The sequence below is a fragment of the Sturnira hondurensis genome, unplaced genomic scaffold, assembly GCF_014824575.4.
Source record: "Sturnira hondurensis isolate 20B ecotype Veracruz unplaced genomic scaffold, ASM1482457v3 Scaffold0009087, whole genome shotgun sequence".
Lineage (NCBI taxonomy): Eukaryota > Metazoa > Chordata > Mammalia > Chiroptera > Phyllostomidae > Sturnira > Sturnira hondurensis.
This window is the reverse complement of record NW_028081718.1, coordinates 562080-579837: the sequence shown is the minus strand read 5'-3', so window position 1 is coordinate 579837 and position 17758 is coordinate 562080. Positions and strand designations below refer to the sequence as shown.

General features: G+C 56.5%; 2 protein-coding genes and 2 long non-coding RNA genes across 8 annotated transcripts; 2 read left to right on the top strand and 2 right to left on the bottom strand.

Moving 5' to 3' along the window:
- Positions 1-952: 952 nt before the first annotated feature.
- Positions 953-5260, bottom strand: PRR36 (proline rich 36). Its single transcript, XM_037056615.1, has 6 exons — positions 5182-5260; positions 4379-4647; positions 4171-4270; positions 3846-3958; positions 1944-3752; positions 953-1785 (listed from the first exon to the last, which is right to left on the bottom strand). Exons 2-6 carry the CDS (start codon positions 4638-4640, stop codon positions 1265-1267), a joined length of 2805 nt encoding a protein of 934 aa, XP_036912510.1. The 5' UTR covers positions 4641-4647; positions 5182-5260; the 3' UTR covers positions 953-1264.
- On the top strand, positions 2000-7814 carry LOC118994079 (uncharacterized). The gene is made up of 2 exons (XR_005067989.1): positions 2000-2084; positions 4899-7814. It is a non-coding gene; the product is annotated as an uncharacterized LOC118994079 (long non-coding RNA).
- Positions 7815-8695: 881 nt separating this feature from the next.
- LOC118994077 (uncharacterized) lies at positions 8696-17753 on the bottom strand. The gene is made up of 3 exons (XR_005067988.1): positions 17742-17753; positions 15586-15590; positions 8696-8940 (listed from the first exon to the last, which is right to left on the bottom strand). It is a non-coding gene; the product is annotated as an uncharacterized LOC118994077 (long non-coding RNA).
- On the top strand, positions 10403-17559 carry LRRC8E (leucine rich repeat containing 8 VRAC subunit E). Of its 5 annotated transcripts, none has more exons than XM_037056612.1 (3): positions 10403-10568; positions 13346-13484; positions 14812-17559. In XM_037056612.1, the coding sequence occupies exons 2-3, from the start codon at positions 13347-13349 to the stop codon at positions 17053-17055; spliced, it is 2382 nt and encodes a 793-aa protein (XP_036912507.1). In that variant the 5' UTR covers positions 10403-10568; position 13346; the 3' UTR covers positions 17056-17559. The 5 variants fall into 5 exon arrangements, with proteins under 5 accessions (XP_036912507.1, XP_036912505.1, XP_036912509.1 ...); XM_037056610.1 differs by having other exon boundaries at positions 13342-13484; XM_037056611.1 differs by lacking the exon at positions 10403-10568 and adding an exon at positions 12471-13154 and having other exon boundaries at positions 13342-13484.
- Positions 17754-17758: the final 5 nt, after the last annotated feature.

The window sequence follows — 17758 nt, the reverse complement described above, 5'->3', positions numbered from 1 at the left end:
GCTACAGGGTGGACTATGAGAACTGGGTCTAGGGGCAGAAACAGGGCCAAGGGCACAACACGGAGCCCTGCTCTTTTACCTGCCTGGAGATTGAGGTCCCTGCCAGGCCTCCATCATTCTTGGTGTGAAGTAGGATGCCCTTATGGAGGAAAGGCCTGGGAGTGTTTCCTGAAGGAGCACTTGGGAAGAAGGGCCTGGGCAGCGGTTTAAGGAGTCCAGGAGCTGGTTGACTCTGGTGAGGATCCCTGGTTGTAAGGCACAGGCAAAGGTGCCTGGCTGGAAGAATTTGGGGAGAATACCTTAAGTTGGGATGAAAGGTGAGGCCCATGGGTTGAGAGCCATTAAGGGGCATGGTGAGGACACCTGGAGGGGATGGGGCAATGTGAGGACAGCCTAGTCTGCCTACTCAGCCTTGGAAGAGGCTGCTCCTTCCCTACAGGTCGCTCCCCATCCTGTCCCAGGAGGGCCCTACTCTCTCTGTCCAGTCATTTTGAGGGGGCCACAGCCCAGCTTCAGGCCTTCCCTGCACTGCAGCCTCCCGGTAAGCACAGGGCATTGCATCCTGGGTAACTTCCTTCCCAGGAAGGGAGAGGCCAAGGGTCTCAGGCCATCCCTCTCTCCTAAGGTAGGAGGGTACACACTGGGAGGAGGGTGAGACCCTCCCACTTCTTTCGCCTTTCCCAGGGAGTGCTGGCTCCCCTGGCCCAGTGTAGGAAAAGCTTGTGTTCTTCATCCATGCTGGCTATGCACTAGCTTACCCACTTGGTGGTGTGGACTCACCTGGGTCCCTCCTGCACCTCAAGTTTCCACCAGAAGTCAAACAGTAAAAAACCTACCTTTGCGCATGTGGGTGGGTATGCCACACTAGACCATGCTCCACATGGCCGGTAATGACCTTATCCTTGCCCCACCCTACCCCCATCCCTGGCCCAGAGAGCAAAGACACACAGGCTAGATTGTCCCAGCTTTATTGCTTGTGGTAGACAATACACTGGGCACGGGATGGGGCCTAGGCTGAGGAAGGAGGGAGCAGGGCTCGAGGGAACCCCGGGTATGTCCTAGGCCAAGGGAGGACCTTGGCCAAAGGTGTAGGTGGGTCGCGAAATAGGGACAAAATTCTAGGGTAGGGTTCTAGGAGGCTGAGACCAGTGCACGGAGATCCAGACTCCAGAAGCAGGGGACCAGCATCTAAGACAAAGAGGTGCAACTGCGGGGCGGATGCAGAGGCAGGGTTGGAGTGTGGAGAGCCGGGCTATGATCTGGCTCAGTGGAAGGTCTCCACCTCCACAACGGTCCAGTCACCCTGCGGGGAAGCCATGTCATCCGGGGAGAAGCTGGTGACCGAGGTGATGCTGGCGCGGGACTCATCCAGGGGAGACAACAGCTCGGCCCAGCGACCCAGTTCAGCATCGCTGAGCGCAGTCCGGGAACCTGCAGCGCCACCGCCGCCACTCCCAGTGGTCCCCGGGCCACCGCCGTGGTCGCCAGCGGCACCTTCGGCCGCGGCTAAGAGCAGCGTCCGGCTCAGCAGGTGCTGCACTACGCTTGCCTGCAGAGCCCCCAGCGGCAACTCGCCCAGGCGTGCAGGCTTCACACTGCGTGAGGCCGCCCCCACCCCTGCCCCCGCCCCGGCCACCTCCTTCCCACCACCCACGCCAGGCCCGGGCCCGGAATCTAGAGGTCCCGGGTCGGAGGTCGCGGACTCGGGCCTCTCAACCTCGTAGATTGTGCACAACCCATCAGCAGAGCCGGACCCAGCAACCGGAGACCAAGGCAGGGACACTCCTGCAGCGAGAGGCCGGAAGCTAGGAGGGAAGCCCCGCCCCGCCAGCCCCGCCGGCCCCGCCCCGTAGATCTAGTGCAGCCGCGCCTTCCACCCCGCCCACCCACATTCTGGTACCTGGCTCTTGGCACAGCTCGGCCGGATCGGAAGGGCTGCTTACCTGGGGTGCCGCAGACGGCCAGTGGCGGAGTGGGACCTCGGCTCCAGGCAGCTGGGTGGCAGGCGGCAAGCTCCGCGTCGGCGGGCGGGGAGGCTGGGGCGCCACTCTCCGGCCCGCTCTCGTAGCCACGCAACTCCTCAGGTGTGCTCGTGGCGCTGCTGCTGTGGCCCGCCAGGTCCGGGCCGCTCAGTGTACTGGATGGGCTGCGCGAGGGCGGTGGTGGCGGGGCAGAGGCCAGCGCCAGTGTCAGCCGTGGGCCCGGGATTGGGGCATCGGGACCGGGGGTCGGGGGTCGGCGTGGGGCCTGAAGCGAGGGTGAGGCAGGAGGAGAGGGAGGGGCCTGCAGAGGGGGCAAGGCTAGAGAAGGTGGTGCGGGAGGAAGGGGCGTGGCCATGGGAGAGGGCAGGTCTTCTTGCAGAGAAGGCAAAGTCATAGTTTGGGTCTGCACAGGGGCCCTAGCCAGGACAGAAGGCATGGTTTGCAAAGAGGGCAGGGCCGGCGAGGGAGTGGCCTGCAGGGGTGACGAGGCAAGAGAAAGTGAGACCTGTAGAAGGGGCGGGGTCTGAGAGGGGAGAGTGGCCTGTAAAGAAATTGTGACCGAAGAACATAGACTCTGTGGAGGGGGCGTGGCCAGGGGAGAGGGTGGAGCTTGCAGAACAGTTGAGGTCAGAAAAGGTGGGGCCTGTAGAGGCAGGACCAGAGAGGGCGTGGTCTGAAAAGGGTGGCCGGCCAGAGGTGGGGTCTGTGGTGGGGGCGTGACCATGGAAGGAGGGGCCTGCGGGGCAGACGCGAGGGGAAGAGGGTACTGCGTGGGAGGTGTGGCGGGTATATCCGGAGTGGCCTGAGGATGCGTTGGAGATGGAGGACAGGCCAGAAGAGGGGGCGTGGTCAGGGCATAAAAGTCCTGCGGAGCGTCTATGGCTAAGGGAGAGGGTAAGTTTCGCGGAGGCCTTGCCTGAGAAACAGGGGCTTGTAGAGGGAGCGTGGCAGGTGGCAGAGACAAAGGAGGTGTGGTCAAGGGAGAGGGGAGAGTTGGAAGAGGGGGCAAAGCCAGAGAAACCTGGGTGGGGGACGTATTCTGCAGAGGGAGTGAACCTGAAGGAGAGGATGGAGCCAGAAAATTGGCCGTGGGTGCCTCAGGAAAGGATGTATCCAGGTGTGTGAATGGGGCTGGCAAAGGAAGTGTGTCTGGCAGACAAGGGAGGGGCTGCGGAGAGGGTGGAGCAGAGGGAAGAGGCCCTAGTGGAAAGGGCGTGGCCAACGAACAGGTAAGAGCCTGGGAAGGAGGCGCAGTGGGTGGAGAGGTAGGAGACGTGTTCCTCAGAGGAGTGCCTGTGTTATGGACAGGCGGTGCCAGTTGTGCGGTCAAATACGGTGGAGGTGATACAGCCAAAGGAGGAGAAAGGCTTTGCGGGATAGCTGCGCCCTTCCTTGAGAGTGCGGCCTGCAGGGGACGCGGAGCCTGCAGCCCTTTTGGCTTGACCCTCGAGGAATGCCCCAGCGCCCCAGATGTCCCACCCGGCGAGGCCTGGGTGCGGGCTGGAGAGGACGAAAGGGTGGCGCTGGAGCCCAGGGGGCGCGAGGCTGGCCTCTGGAGGCTCCCACCGCAGCTGGGTCGCCTCCTGGCCGCGGGGCTCGGCTCCTTGGTACTACGCTCCGGGGCACTGCTCACTGATTTCCTGGAGACTTCGATTGGCGGTCGCGGCCGCGCATTCGCAGTTACCCGGGGGAGCCCCGCCTCAGCACCCCCACCCCGAGACCGACGGGAGATAGCTGGGGAAGGAGCGCCTGGAGTGGGCTCGGATGAGTCTAGGGACAAAGCAGAAGGCCAAAGGGTCATCGATACTTCCAGGCTGGTGCCCCTCATTGCCCAGGAGCCCCACTCCTCCCCAGGTCACGTACCTCTCCATGCCCCGGCACTCAGGGCAGTCCTTCTGGAAGTTTCTGGGGGCTTTCCTCTGCCCATAGGTTCCTCAGCTGGGGGCCGGGGCCCTTTCTGCCCAAGAGGGCCTAGCCTGGGGGGGAGGGGCATGCTCAGTGCAGAGCACCCCCTCCTTGTTCAACCTCCAAAGTTCACATTTTCTCATTTGTGAAATGGGGCATATGGACTCTGCACCTAAGAATGGCTTTCCCCCAATTTATACGCAGCGATCTGCAAGTGTTCCCATGCCCCAATTCACGTGTAAAGTGATTCCACAGAGTGACATTAACCTTCGGCGTGTGTTACCTGGTGGTCCCGCTGACACGTCCCGGACTAGAGATAGAGCCTGGGCCAGGGTTCTTGGCAGGCGTCTGCGCCCCTCTCTGTGCTGCTGGGAGCCTGGGGGCTGTTGGAAGAAGACTGAGTCAAAATGTTGCCCCAGAAAGCAGGGCAAGTTGGTACCTCAGAAGGAGATGGGAAACAGGGTGGGAATCAGAAAAAGAGGCTGGGATACCTGGGCTTCTGGGACCTGTCCCAGCGCTCCGCGTGGGTCCCACTCGAGGAGTCGCTTCCAGGAGGGCGGCTGTCCGAATGTCCCCAGATCGTTCGGCTGGGGGCACTCGCCCCGCAGCTCCAAGAACTCGGAGGGCTGTGGGGATTACTGGGGGAGGAGGTCGAACAGACCCTGGAAGTTTGGGGGTTTTCCGAAGGCCGGGAGAGCGAGAAGCCGCAGTCTGCACAGCAGCCCCTGCCCTGGCCTTGTCCCTCTTGTCCATCCCGCACCTAATGAGGAAACAGACCTGTCAGCATCCCAGGTCTTGCACCATACCCAGCTTGCAAGGTCCTAGGTCCTGGCACCTCACTGCCCCTTCCCATGGGCACACAAACCTCGGCCTCGATCCATTTCCCTCCCACCCAGCCACACACTCACCAGACCAGCTGCTCACGGCTGTCCCTAAGTCCCACCCCCATCACCCTCCTACAGACCCTGCCTGCCCCAACCCACCCTCCTTGTCCTGTCTACTCCCTTCCAGCACCTGAGATCCACGACCCTACTACCCCTCGACCCATAGGGACCCAGACCAACAGCCTTGGAGACAGAAGACTGCCACAGGCTCCAGACGGTTGGGGGACGGCAGCGAACGCCCGGGTCCCCTCGCCAGCCTCGAGGGACGCCGGCACCTGCCGGGAGGAGGAGCGGCCCGGCTGCCCGCGCACGGGCTCAGGGAGACAAAGAACGGCGTCGGGAGCACATCCGCCTCACCCAGCAGAGCCCCGGTCCCCGCCATCCACTCCACCTGCTAGCGCCGTGCTCACCTTCTTCTCCAGTCTCCTGCTCCACGCAGGGTGGCCTGGGGTGGGGCTGTGTAGCAGTGCCTTAGCGGCCGAAAGCAACCCACAGGCGAGGGGAGGGGGTTGCAGGAGGTGGCGCAGGGAGCCGGGTCCGCCCCTCGACCGCGGGCTTGAAAGACTGGGGGCGCACGCGCCGCATCCAGACCAGGGAGGCGACGGAGCACACTGGAGGGAGGGGCGGCTACTCCGCGGCTGCGCCTGAGTACTGGGGACCCAACCCGAGGGGACTGGGAGGAGGAAGGAACCCCTTGAGGTGACTGATCAGGCCTCCCCACCACAACACACACACACACACACACACACACACCCCGCCCCCCCCCCACACACACACACCCCTGGCAACCAGGGGCGGGACCATCATGCCTCTAGCCCCATCGACCAATCCGGCTGTTCAGTTTCCTTGGTCACTGTTCCGGCCTTTGTGACCAGGGAAGCCAGACCCCCCAGAGTCCCCGGAGACATCCACCCCTATCATATCCAAAAGCTTTCCCAGACCTCAGGAAACTCCCTACCTGGTGGTGGAGAGGACTATTGGGAGAATGCAGCCTGGGAATTAAGGGACAAACCCTGAATTTGGGGGAAGAGAAATAAAGGGAGAGAGAAATAGTATGATGAGTGATGACCGAGCCTTCTGCAAGGCAAGATACCCCCACCCTGCACATCCTCCTAAATGCCATGAACAAGCAAGGTCAGGTCAGTAAAGGTTTCCCAGCAGAGCCAGGGAGCCCAAGACTGTGGGAAGTTGGGAGGTGTCAAAACAGGGCCATGAAGGAGCTGAGAAGATCCCGTTGGAGGTTTCCCAGCCCAGCCAGTGGGATGGAGATGCACCAGACTCTCCAGTGACTTCAACTCTGCAGGAGTCCCGGTGGAGGGACTTGATAGGGTACTGTGGCATGGAGGGCATGGGAGTATTTAGAGGGAGGTGGCCATCAGGTGTCCTGTGATGGCCAACTGAGGCCAGGCGTCCTCCCACACCTCTGTTCCCCCCACATACATACTGTGCTTTCTGCACCATGCCTTATCTGTCCCCATCCCAAAGAACCAGCTCCCTATGCCCATCCCTTTCCCCATCACATGTGTACGTGCCCTCACCCCCAACACACACACACACACACAACTACAGGAGCAGCTCATCCTTGCCTGGAACTCAGGAGGCTTCTAAGTACAGGACCGGGAAGAGTGGCTTCCAAGTACAGGACCCGGAAGAGTGGCACTTAGCACCCTGGTGAGCCTGCGAGGGGGGGGGGGAAGAGTGGACTTAACTAGGTGTATGTGAGCCATGCAAGTTTGTGTTTTTCTATTTTTGTAATGCAAAGATCTAATTAAACTTTGATTGCAGAGGCATCCACCTCAAGGATGGCTACCTCCAGTCAACACCTTGCCGGCCACACCGTACAAGGCTCCCTCCCGCACTGAGGCTTCTTTGTTTTAAAGATCTTGGTTGACCTTTTTTTTTCTTTCCACACTTTAAATCCACCAATAAAGAATGTATGTATGAGCTCAGGACACCCAAGGCCCCCAGCCTCTACCTCAATGAAAGAACCCCAGGCTACTTCCTCTCTCTGTCCCTGCCCCTGCCCTCTATAACCCCACGTGATGTCCAGGTCCTGTAAGAAATCCTGCAATCATGATAAGAACCACCAGGGCTGGGTCAGTCACAACATTGGTTGTTTAAATGGCTTAGACCAGCTCCAAACACTTGGGTGTAGCCAGAAGCAGGGGTTTGTATTTTCTCATTTCCGGGATTGTATCCACAGTTGAGGTTCAGGGAATGGGAGAGAGAGAGGCCAGGGTCAGAACTGAATACCCTGCTCTGGGCAGTGGAAGCCAACCTTGAAAACCCATCTTTTCAAGGAGCCCCCGCCTCTTGCCTGGCAGGGGTGCTCCTCACTGCCCCAGGGCATTGCTCTCTGGATTGGATCATTCTGGGCCTCATCTCATCCCAAGGTCTACTGAGGGCCACCCTTGTGAGTCCCTTCTGGTGTGGCAGCAGCCTGGTTCCCCTGCTGCCTGCCTGCCTGCCTGCTCACCCGGTCACCAGTAGTGCTCTCCTGAGCCACAGCTGCCTGCCCAGAGGCCTGCCCTGCTGTCTTCTATGATACCAGGGTCCCTCCAGGGCCAAACTGAATCCTCCCTGCATTTCACTGAGATCTGGACTCTGCCCTCACATAAAAACATTTCTCAAATTTGGTGCATCAACAAGGGGATGCATTACACAAATCAGACACACCCTGAATTCCCTATAATGGAATATGCCTCAGCAATAAAAGGCAACAAACTACAGTATCAAGAAATGCAAAACAGGGACAAATCTCAAAAAATATTGTGCTGAACAAAAGAAGCCACACACACTTCACTTTATGATTCCATTTATAGAACATTCTGGAAAATGCAAGCTAATCTATAGTGACAGAAAGCAAAACTGGTTGCTGGGAGCTAGAGAGGGGAGGATGACTGTTGGACCACCCATTGTAGCCACACTAAGACTCCTGACTCTCAGAAACTGTGAGACAATGAATACTTACTGGTTTAAGCTGCTACACTGCTGGGGGGTGGGGGGTAATTTGTTATGCAGCAATAGCTAACTACCTCAAGTTCACAAAACCTTAGAAGCTGGGCATTAAATACAAGTGCTGGTGAAAATGTTGGAGAAATGGGAAAACTTGAGAGCCATTGTGGGGGGTAAAATGGTGCAGCTGCTGTAAAAGACAATATGGAGGGTCCTCAAAAAGGTAAAAGCAGACTGACCATATGATCCAGCAATTCCACCCAAAAGAACTGAAAGCAGAGACTCCCAGAGATATTTACACACTCATATCATAGCAGCATTATCCACAATGGCCAAAGATGTTAGCAACTCAAGTATCATCAATGGATAAATGAATAAACACAATTTGGTCCATCCCAGCAATGGAAGATTATTCAGTCTGAAAGGAAGGAAATTCTGAAACTGGCTACAATGTGAATGAAACTTGAAGATATTATGCTCAGTGAAATAAATCAGTCATAAAATGACAAATATCGTATGACTCTATTCATAAGAGGTCCCTTGAAGCATCAAATCTATAGAGACAAAAAGTAGTTGGTGGGTGTCAGGGGCTGCGGAGAAGAGGGATGGGGAGTTAATGTCTAACAGGGGCAGAGTTTCAGTTCAGGAAGGTGAGAAAGTTCTAGAAATGGACAATGGGGATGGTTGTAGAACACTGTGTATGCATTTAGTGCCACTGAACTGTACACTCAAAAATGGCTGAGATGGCAAGTTCTGTTATGTGTATTTTACCACAATTTTTTAAAAAGTTCGGCATGGCCCTGGATGGTGTAGCTCAGTGGATTGAGCGAGGGCCTGCGAACAAAAGGATCACAGTTCAATTCCCAGTCAGGGCACATGCTCGGGTTGCAGGCCAGTTTCCAGCAGGGGACGCATGAGAGGCAACCATACATTGTTGTTTCTCTCCCTCTCCTCTTCCCTTCCCTCTAAAGATAAATAATTTGTTTTTAAAGCGGTATTATTGATGTGGGGAAACTCCCCCATTCCCAATGGGGACAGAGTGGGAGACCTTCCTGGAGAACCACTGGAAAGCACTGGGAGTATGTGTGTCCTGTGACGCTGCCATACCACTTCAGTGTCAATACCTGCAGCAGACACCTTGAGGGCCCCTCCCTATCACCTGAGCACCCATGGTTCCCACTGCAGGGAACTCAAAAGTACCAAGGAGTTAATGCCTCTCCAGGCCCCTTCTCCAGAGCAGCCCTCGGCCAAGACAAACAAGACCTGGCACATCAGCACTCCAACTGGGAGGTGCCTTCCATCACCTCCCAGTGTTCCCCAGAAGGAGCCCCCATTGCCCACAGTGGCAACCTGGTAGTTCACCCTCATTGATGTCCCCTGATTAAGGCTTACTGCCTTCCCTCCCTGTCCAGTATCACATCCCCACTACTCCATCATCGGTGCTTGTGGGGATTACTACTCAGATAACTATTTGCATCCAGTTCCTTGTCTCACGATCTGCAATTAGAAGAGCCCAAATTAAGATAACAGCTCAATCATCTACCCATCCATGATTAACTGAGTGCCCACCACTATGTTCCTGGAACCATTCCAAATGTTGGGGACAGTGCAGGGAGCAGAAGAGACCCCTGCCTGGGCTTAACAAGGCTTCCAGCCCAGTGACCTCAGACTCTTGCATAAGTGTGCCAAGTTGGAAGCTCATTCCAGAAAAAAGCTGGGAACAAACCCAGAGCATTGATACCAGGAGCTTCCCTGGAGCAGGAAGAGTCCACTGAAGGGGAGGGAGAAAGTGCTTTGCCTCAGATGGCTCTTCAGAGGGAGCCCAGGGCTTCATGGAGGTGGAGTCCTGGAAGGGGCACCCATTGCAGTTTCACAGAGGAACCTGAGCTTAGGAAGCTCCAACCTTCAAGGGTTCAGGGTCTCAAGAGGTGTCTATCTGGTGAACTCTGGAGCTTCTTTGTCCCAGGGGAGGCCGGGTCACACCCTCCCATTCTAGTCTGGATCCCCTTCCTTGTTTTGTAGACAAAACAGACCAAGGTTCAACTGCCCACACCTCCAGGCTGAACTGGGAATTGGCAAGTCTAAGACCCTGGCCAGGGAGGACAGGGTGGGCACGGAGAGAGTCATTCTTTCTAGAAAACAGCCTCCCAGACTGGACTCTAGTCCCATTTCCTAGAGCCCTCTGTTCCCTGCACTCACCCACAGACCACCCGCGGACCACCCACGGACCTGGCAGCACCTCGCTCCCCGTCTTACCCCCAGTGGACAGCCAGCCTCAAGGCTGGGCAGGGTCAGACAGGTAAGCACTCCCACTCTGCTGGGTTTCCCTGACTGGGTGGTTGGAACAGGAATGGGAAACCCCTTTCCTCTCTCATGGACCTCGGTCACTGGTTCCTTGCTTAGACCTCAAAACCAGGTGGCTGCACCTCGGAGTGGGTGAAGGAGGAGGCGCTTCCACGGTTTCTGACCCCGTCTACACAATTGGGCTCCAAGGACCGAGCTAGCGGGGGCGTGGTGCCTCCAACCCTCCTCATACGTTTGCCCCAGGCCAGGTCCCACCTGATGGCAACAGAGCCCTGAGTTTAGGGCCCCCGCTCTTTGGGCCAGCCCTCGGACCACCTCGGGTAGAGAAGGATTCACACTTCTCTGTGGTCCCGGAGCGCCTGGAGTCGGGGGACACCTGGGAGAGAGGCAGGGCTGAGACGTCAGGTGGGCGGGGCGGGACAGGGCGGCTCAGGGCAGCCGGGTTACTGTTCCGCCCGCTCTGATTCACCCAGGCTGGCCCCGGACTAACTCTGCGGGAGCAGGGACCCAGGAGCTGGGCCCAGCTCTGCCTTGAGCGGTGAGTAGGTGCCTCTCTCCTCGGCTGGGAACCAGGTTGCAGGGTGAGGGTCGGGCCCAAGGGAGAACTGCCCCGAGTACAGCTGGTACTGTGTCTGGGGCCCACAGCCACAGTCCTGGGTACAGGAGGCTGAGGAGGAGGTAGGGGCAGAAAAAGGTTAGGCTCTAGTCAGGACAGGACACAGGGCCAGACAATGACAGAGTGAATATCAACAGGCTGGGTGTGACCCTTGGGGGCAGGTTGATCTTCATCATGTTCCCCTCTCCTTGGTCAGAGACAACAGTGACAACTTGACTCTGTGAGCCCCTCAAGGCAGCAGAACCACCACTTGGGGTCTTCACCAGGTTGCCTCCTTCAGGACTCTTGAACCTAAGGATTCCCCAGACCCTCAAGTCCTAGAAGGGCAGTTTGGACAAGTACTAGGTTGAGAGTTCCCAGGCACGGGACCTCCGACCAAGATCTGCTACTAAGGGGCACCCTCCCCAACCCAGGCCTGTTTCTCCCTTGTGTAAAAGTCAAAGGTGGGCCCTTGTGCCCTCCAAGGCCTGTTCCAGGGCTGACGACTGCCGCTGTGTCTTCCTTGACCCTTAAAATGGACTGTTAGTGGGGACAGGGCTGGGCCAGGAGAACCCATCACTGCCATGTTTTTGGAGACAGTGTGAGGGCTTGGGGAGGTGTGGCTGGGCAGAGCTAAGGCTGGGTAGGGGGCCTGTACCTGGCTGTAGGCTGGCAGACTGCCTCTCCGACCTGGAGTTTAGCGCAGCAATCCCTTCATCTCACTCCTACATCCCCCTACTGAGGTTCTTTTGGCAAAGATGCTGGTGTCTGCCAGAGGTTTTCTCCCAAAATGGAAGAGTGGATGCAATCAGACAGATGGAACTTTGGAGTTGGGCTCAAATGCCATTTGTGGCTGTAGAAACTTGCTCAAGTCATTTCCCTCCCTTTGAGTCTGGAGAAAGAGAGTTTCCAACACTCATACTCACCGGGGCGTTGAAAGCATCTGGTGGCTATAAGTCGAGTTCATGGCCCCATTGTTATTTTTCTTAGGGTCCTTCCCCACCCCAAAAGTCCTATTCTCTGGACCCTCCCACTAGCCCTACTCAGACGGGGGGGGGCAGCATTGTGTCTGTGGAAGCTTAATGGTAGGTTGTGACAATCAAGCTTGAGTCATGGAGACACATAATGATAATGTCTCGGGTCTGCCTCTGATGGTGTTATGTACGCACCTTGTTCCATGGGAACCACTGCGCCATCTGCTAGGCAACGTGAAGGTCTCTGCCTTCTTGCCTTTGATTGTGGACTCCAGAAGTGAGCTTCCACCACTGAGATGGATCTGGAAGTGTGGCAGACACTTAGGTAGGAACTTAGAGCCTGACTGTGTGTGGCGTTTCTGCGACAGCCCCCGAGTTACTGTTCTTCAGTTAAGCAGCTGAGCAGTATCCCCTGCAGGGACAGGCAGCCAGGGCAGGGGGACAGGGGGTGGCAGGGACTGGAAAGTGTGTTGTGTCTCCCTGGTCCTGGACCCCCCTCTGCTCAGTGTGTGTACACTCGGGCCCAAATGCACCAATGTGCACACTTTGGAATGTCGTCCCAGGGACCCTTTATGTGGCTGCATTGTGCTTTTGGGCACTGGGGGCTGTTAAAGTGCTCTGGGTGTGTTTCCATGTGATTCCCTGGTGACTGACTGGCATGCTCTGGGGCACTTTTACTTGGCTGTCAGAATGAGGGCAGCAGGTTCCCAAAACTCTTTGGGAGAAATGAGGACTGTATATTGGGGACCATGGGTGCTGGGAGGGGCAGGTGGCCTAGGAGCACCCTCAGGCAGTGAGCGCCTTGCTGCCTCCCTCTCCTTCCACTTCCAGCCTCCAGGAGAGAAGAGGGAGACTCCTGGGTCCATTTTGTGGCCTTTGTGTGACTTACACCTGGCCATCTGTATCTAGAATAATGATACCTTGGTCTAAAATGAAACTAAGGGACAGGCAGTGGGCTGGCTGCCCAGTCCTATCCTGATTGTAGGTGTCACACTGGCTCTCTCTTCTGAGTTTTTCATTTCCTGATCCTCTGCCACAGCCTCACCCACCCTGACAACCCCCTGCTCCTGCCTTTGAGTCCAAGTGTCTGTGTTCTGCCTTAGATCCTGGACACCAGCCCCTCTAGAAACCCAGGTGTCCTAGTCACACACACCCCCAGGGCTGACCAGCCCTCAGTTTTGCCACTCCCTGCCCCTGAGGCCTGTAACCAGAGCCAGACACCAGCCGGCTTTTCCAGTTAGAGTTTGGAGGTGGTGCCCAAAGCTCCCCTCAAGGAGGTGGCGGCCCACGCCCCGGAAGTCCCGAGCCCTGGGCCATCCTCTGGTCCAGTGGTGGAGAGAGCCGGGCTGGACACCAGTGTCTCGAGTCCGGAGAGCAGCAGAGGAAGCTTTTCTAGGATTAGCATTAGGGGTGGGAAGAGATGGCCCGGTTCTGAAAGGACACACAGGCTAGCTCAGGGACAGCCCTGAGGATGGACAGTGGATGGACAGTGCCTCCTGAGCTCTGAGAGGGCAGACAGGCTCCGACTGGGGCAGAGGTCCCAGGAGCAGAAACGGTAAGAATGGTAGTGGCTTGGCTCCAGGAAGGAGGTGAGATCTTGGGGAGGGGGAGAAGGGATGCACAGGTCCTGGGTCCTGCCAGATTTTGACAGGGCGGGGTGCAGACCCACAGCAGAGGCATTGGTCCAGCTCCTCTGGGCCCTGGTTGAGGTCTCTGCACTTCCACCGCCTCCTCTCCCCTAGGCAGGATGATTCCGGTGGCCGAGTTCAAGCACTTCTCAGAGCAGCAGCCTGCCTTCAAGTTGCTCAAACCCTGGTGGGACGTGCTGGCCGAATACCTCACGGTGGCTATGCTCATGATCGGGGTCTTTGGCTGCACCCTTCAGGTAAGGGGAGGGGCCGGGCTGAGTGAGGGGCAGGAGAAGCAACGTCTATCTGGGGGGGGGGGGGCTTTGGGCGTGATCTGGAGAGACGGGAGAGTGGCCTGGGAAATTCCCTACCCAAGGAGGTGGAAACCAGAGGCCCCTACACTCCAGACCAATTCTGATGCNGTGGGACGTGCTGGCCGAATACCTCACGGTGGCTATGCTCATGATCGGGGTCTTTGGCTGCACCCTTCAGGTAAGGGGAGGGGCCGGGCTGAGTGAGGGGCAGGAGAAGCAACGTCTATCTGGGGGGGGGGGGCTTTGGGCGTGATCTGGAGGGACGGGAGAGTGGCCTGGGAAATTCCCTACCCAAGGAGGTGGAAACCAGAGGCCCCTACACTCCAGACCAATTCTGATGCCTTCCCATTCTCTCCACCACTGGCAGCAGCACTCAAGTCTTTTGCATAGCTATGACAGCCATACTTTTATAGTGTAATACTTATGTCCCCAGACCTAGAAATACCTGCAGTTACCTTATTAGTTTGCTAGGTCTGTCATACAGTATCACCAACTGGGTAGCCTAAATAGAAATTTACTTCTTACAGTTCTGGAACCTAGAACTATGAAATCAACACACTGACAGGGTTGGACCTTTCCCAGAGCTGTCATGGCGAATGTGTCCTGTGCCTCTCCTAGATTCGGATGGCCTCAAGCACTCCTTGCTTCATAGATGATGTTCTCCCTATATCTGCATAGCATCTTCCCTCTCTGTGTGTCCAGATTTCCCCTTTTTATTTTATTTTTCAAGAATCTTTTTTTCTTAAGATTTTATTTATCTATCTTTAGAAAGGAAAGGAAGGAGAGAAGGAGAGAAACATCAATGTATGGTTGCCTCTTGTGAGTCCCCGGCTGGGAACTGGCCTGCAACCCAGGCATGTGCCCTGACTGGGAATCGAACCGCGATCGTGTGGTTCGCAGGCCCTCGCTCAATTCACTGAGCTACACCAGCCAGGGCTAGATTTCCCCTTTTTAAAAGGACACAGTCATATTGGTTTAGGGCATGCCCTAATGATCTCATCTTACCTGGATTCCCTTTGCTCTGGAAAGACTATTTCCAAACACCACGACATTCACAGGTATTGGGGGTTAGGACTTCAACATCTTTCAGGGGGGACACAAGTCAACCTAATGTGTTTTTTTCAGACAAAGACCAATGCTCAGGCTTAATGACTCTACCAAAGCCACAGCCAGCTGGGGACAGTCAAGGATCAGGGCCTCCTACCTCAGGCTACTTATCCCCCAGTTCCCCAGTTCCTGCACCCTCTTTCACCCTCTTCCCTATCCCCAGGTGACACAGGACAAGATCATTTGTCTACCCAGTCATGAACCCCAGGAGAACTTATCTGAGACCCCATGTCAGCAATTGATGCTGCAGGGGGTCCCCGAACAGATGGGGGGTCTCCATGAAGTGAGTGGCCTCAAAAACAACCTGGACCTACAGCAGTACAGCTTCATTAACCAGCTCTGCTATGAGGAAGCCCTCCACTGGTACCCCAAGTACTTCCCCTACCTGGTTGTCATTCACACACTCATCTTCATGGTCTGCACCAGCTTCTGGTTCAAGTTCCCTGGCACCAGCTCCAAGATTGAACACTTCACCTCCATCCTGGGCAAGTGTTTTGACTCACCATGGACTACAAGAGCCCTGTCTGAGGTCTCAGGGGAGAACCGCAAAGGCCATACCACTAGACAAGCAACTATGACTGTGGTAGCTGAGGCAGGGCCAGGAAAAGCAGGGGAGGGTGAGAAGGAGAAGGTGCTGAAGGAGCCTGAGAAAATGGTGACTGAGCCACCAGCTGTCACTCTGTTGGACAAGAAGGAGGGTGAACAGGCCAAAGCCCTCTTTGAGAAGGTCAAGAAGTTCCGCATACATGTGGAAGAGGGGGACATTTTATACACCATGTACATCAGGCAGACAGTGCTCAAAGTCTGCAAGTTCTTTGCCATCCTGGTCTACAATCTTGTCTACGTGAAGAAAATAAGTTTTGTGGTGGCCTGCACAGTGGAGACTTCAAGGTTCACAGGCTATGCCAGCTTCTGCTGCAACCACACCAAGGCCCACCTCTTCTCCAAGCTGGCTTTCTGCTACATCTCCTTTGTGTGTGTCTATGGGATCACCTGCCTCTATACACTCTATTGGCTCTTCCACCGGCCCCTCAAGGAATACTCCTTCCATTCTGTGCGGGAGGAGACCGGCATGAATGATATCCCCGATGTAAAGAATGACTTTGCCTTCATGCTGCACCTCATCGACCAGTACGACCCACTCTACTCCAAGCGCTTTGCCGTCTTCCTCTCTGAGGTCAGCGAGAGCCGACTGAAGCAGCTCAACCTCAACCATGAGTGGACACCTGAGAAACTTCGGCAGAAGCTGCAACGCAACGCCAAGGGCCGGCTGGAGCTGGCACTCTGCATGCTCCCAGGACTTCCTGACACCATCTTTGAGCTCCGAGAGGTGGAGGCGCTCCGCCTGGAGGCTATCTGCGATATCATCTTCCCCCCAAGCCTGTCACAGCTGGTGCACCTGCAGGAGCTTACCCTGCTCCACTCGCCTGCCAGGCTGCCCTTCTCCTTGCAGATCTTTCTGCGGGACCGCCTGAAGGTCATCCGTATCAAGTGCGAGGAGCTCCGTGAGGTGCCCCTCTGGGTGTTTGGGCTGCGTGGCCTGGAGGAGCTGCACCTTGAGGGGCTCTTTTCGCCAGAGCTGGCTCAGGCAGCCACCCTTGAGAGCCTCCGGGAGCTGAAGCAGCTCAAGGTGCTGTCTCTTCGGAGCAATGCTGGCAAGGTCCCAGCCAGCGTGACCGACGTAGCCAGCCACCTGCAGCGGCTTAGCCTGCACAATGATGGGTCCCGCCTGTTGGCCCTTAACAGCCTCAAGAAGCTAGCAGTGCTGCGGGAGTTGGAGCTGGTGGCCTGTGGGCTAGAGCGCATCCCCCATGCCATCTTTAGCCTGGGTGCACTGCAGGAACTTGACCTCAAGGACAACCACCTGCGGTCCATTGAGGAAATCCTCAGCTTCCAACACTGTCGCAAGCTGGTCACACTCAAGCTATGGCACAACCAGATTGCCTATGTCCCTGAACATGTGCGTAAGCTGAGGGTCCTTGAGCAGCTCTACCTCAGCCACAACAAGCTAGAGGCCCTGCCACCTCAGCTGGGCATGTGCTCTGGCCTTCGCCTGCTGGATGTCACTCACAATGGGCTGCACTCCCTGCCACCTGAGCTGGGTCTCCTCCAGAACCTGCAGCACCTGGCTCTCTCCTACAATGCCCTAGAGGCCCTGCCTGATGAGCTCTTCTTCTGCTGTAAGCTTCGAACATTGCTCCTGGGCCACAATCACCTGAGTCAGCTGTCACCCCAGGTGGGGAACCTCAGTGCCCTCAGCCGCCTGGAGCTCAAGGGCAACAGGTTGGAGGCACTGCCAGAAGAACTGGGCAACTGTAGAGGGCTCAAGAAGGCAGGGCTTCTGGTGGAGGACACCCTTTATGAGGGCCTGCCGGCAGAGGTTCAGGAAAAATTGGAGGAAGAGTGAAGCCAGGGAGGGGTACGTTGAGGTAGAGGCTTTCTGGATGCTTCAGTCCCAAAATCTCTACCATTGTCTTCAAGGCAGGTGGGCCCAGGCCAGGGAGGAGGAGCAGACACGCAAGCCTGTGGAGCCCAGGCAAGATCCTGGAACTGGTTTATCTGGTGAGATGGTAGGCTGTGAATTTGGGGTGGAACATCGTGGAAGGATTAACTCAGGCATAAGATTCTCAGACCGAAACCACACCTCTGTCTTCGCATGGCTTGCCTGCCCCAGGCCTGGGCTAGAACTGCTGCCCTCCCCCTGGACATTCTAGCTCAATCTGTGCCACAAAAATGGGCGGGACACATACCAGTAGGATTTCAATTCTTTCCCTCCACCAAACAGCTTACCTCAGGGGTTCTCTCCTAAGAAGGGGACACAGACACAAAGGACCAGCACACACTGCCCCCACTTTGACCTTAAGCCCTTATATATTACATGTGAATTCAGTAACAAGGTTCTCTTATTTGGCTATGCATCAAAATCAACATTCCCAGAAAACATCCCAGGCCCCACCCTGAAAGACTGACTCAGGAGCTTTGGCTGGAGGCCAGAAACTTGCCTGTAAATAAGCAATCCAGGTAATTCTGATGCACGTGGTCCTAGGCCTGTATGTTGGAAAATGATGACCTACAGAGGAGATATCTGGATACCTAGAGCAGGGATTCTG

What these genes read in the sequence shown, in the direction of transcription:
- LRRC8E (XM_037056612.1), top strand. Translation starts at nt 13,347, where the DNA reads ATGATTCCGGTGGCCGAGTTCAAGCACTTCTCAGAGCAGCAGCCTGCC. An exon ending in TCTTTGGCTGCACCCTTCAG is followed by an intron (nt 13,485 to 14,811) that starts GTAAGGGGAGGG and finishes CCCTATCCCCAG; the next exon opens with GTGACACAGGACAAGATCAT.
- PRR36 (XM_037056615.1), bottom strand. Translation starts at nt 4,640, where the DNA reads ATGGACAAGAGGGACAAGGCCAGGGCAGGGGCTGCTGTGCAGACTGCG. An exon ending in GACAGGTCCCAGAAGCCCAG is followed by an intron (nt 4,271 to 4,378) that starts GTATCCCAGCCT and finishes TTCTTCCAACAG; the next exon opens with CCCCCAGGCTCCCAGCAGCA. An exon ending in GGCCGTCTGCGGCACCCCAG is followed by an intron (nt 1,786 to 1,943) that starts GTAAGCAGCCCT and finishes CTCTCGCTGCAG; the next exon opens with GAGTGTCCCTGCCTTGGTCT.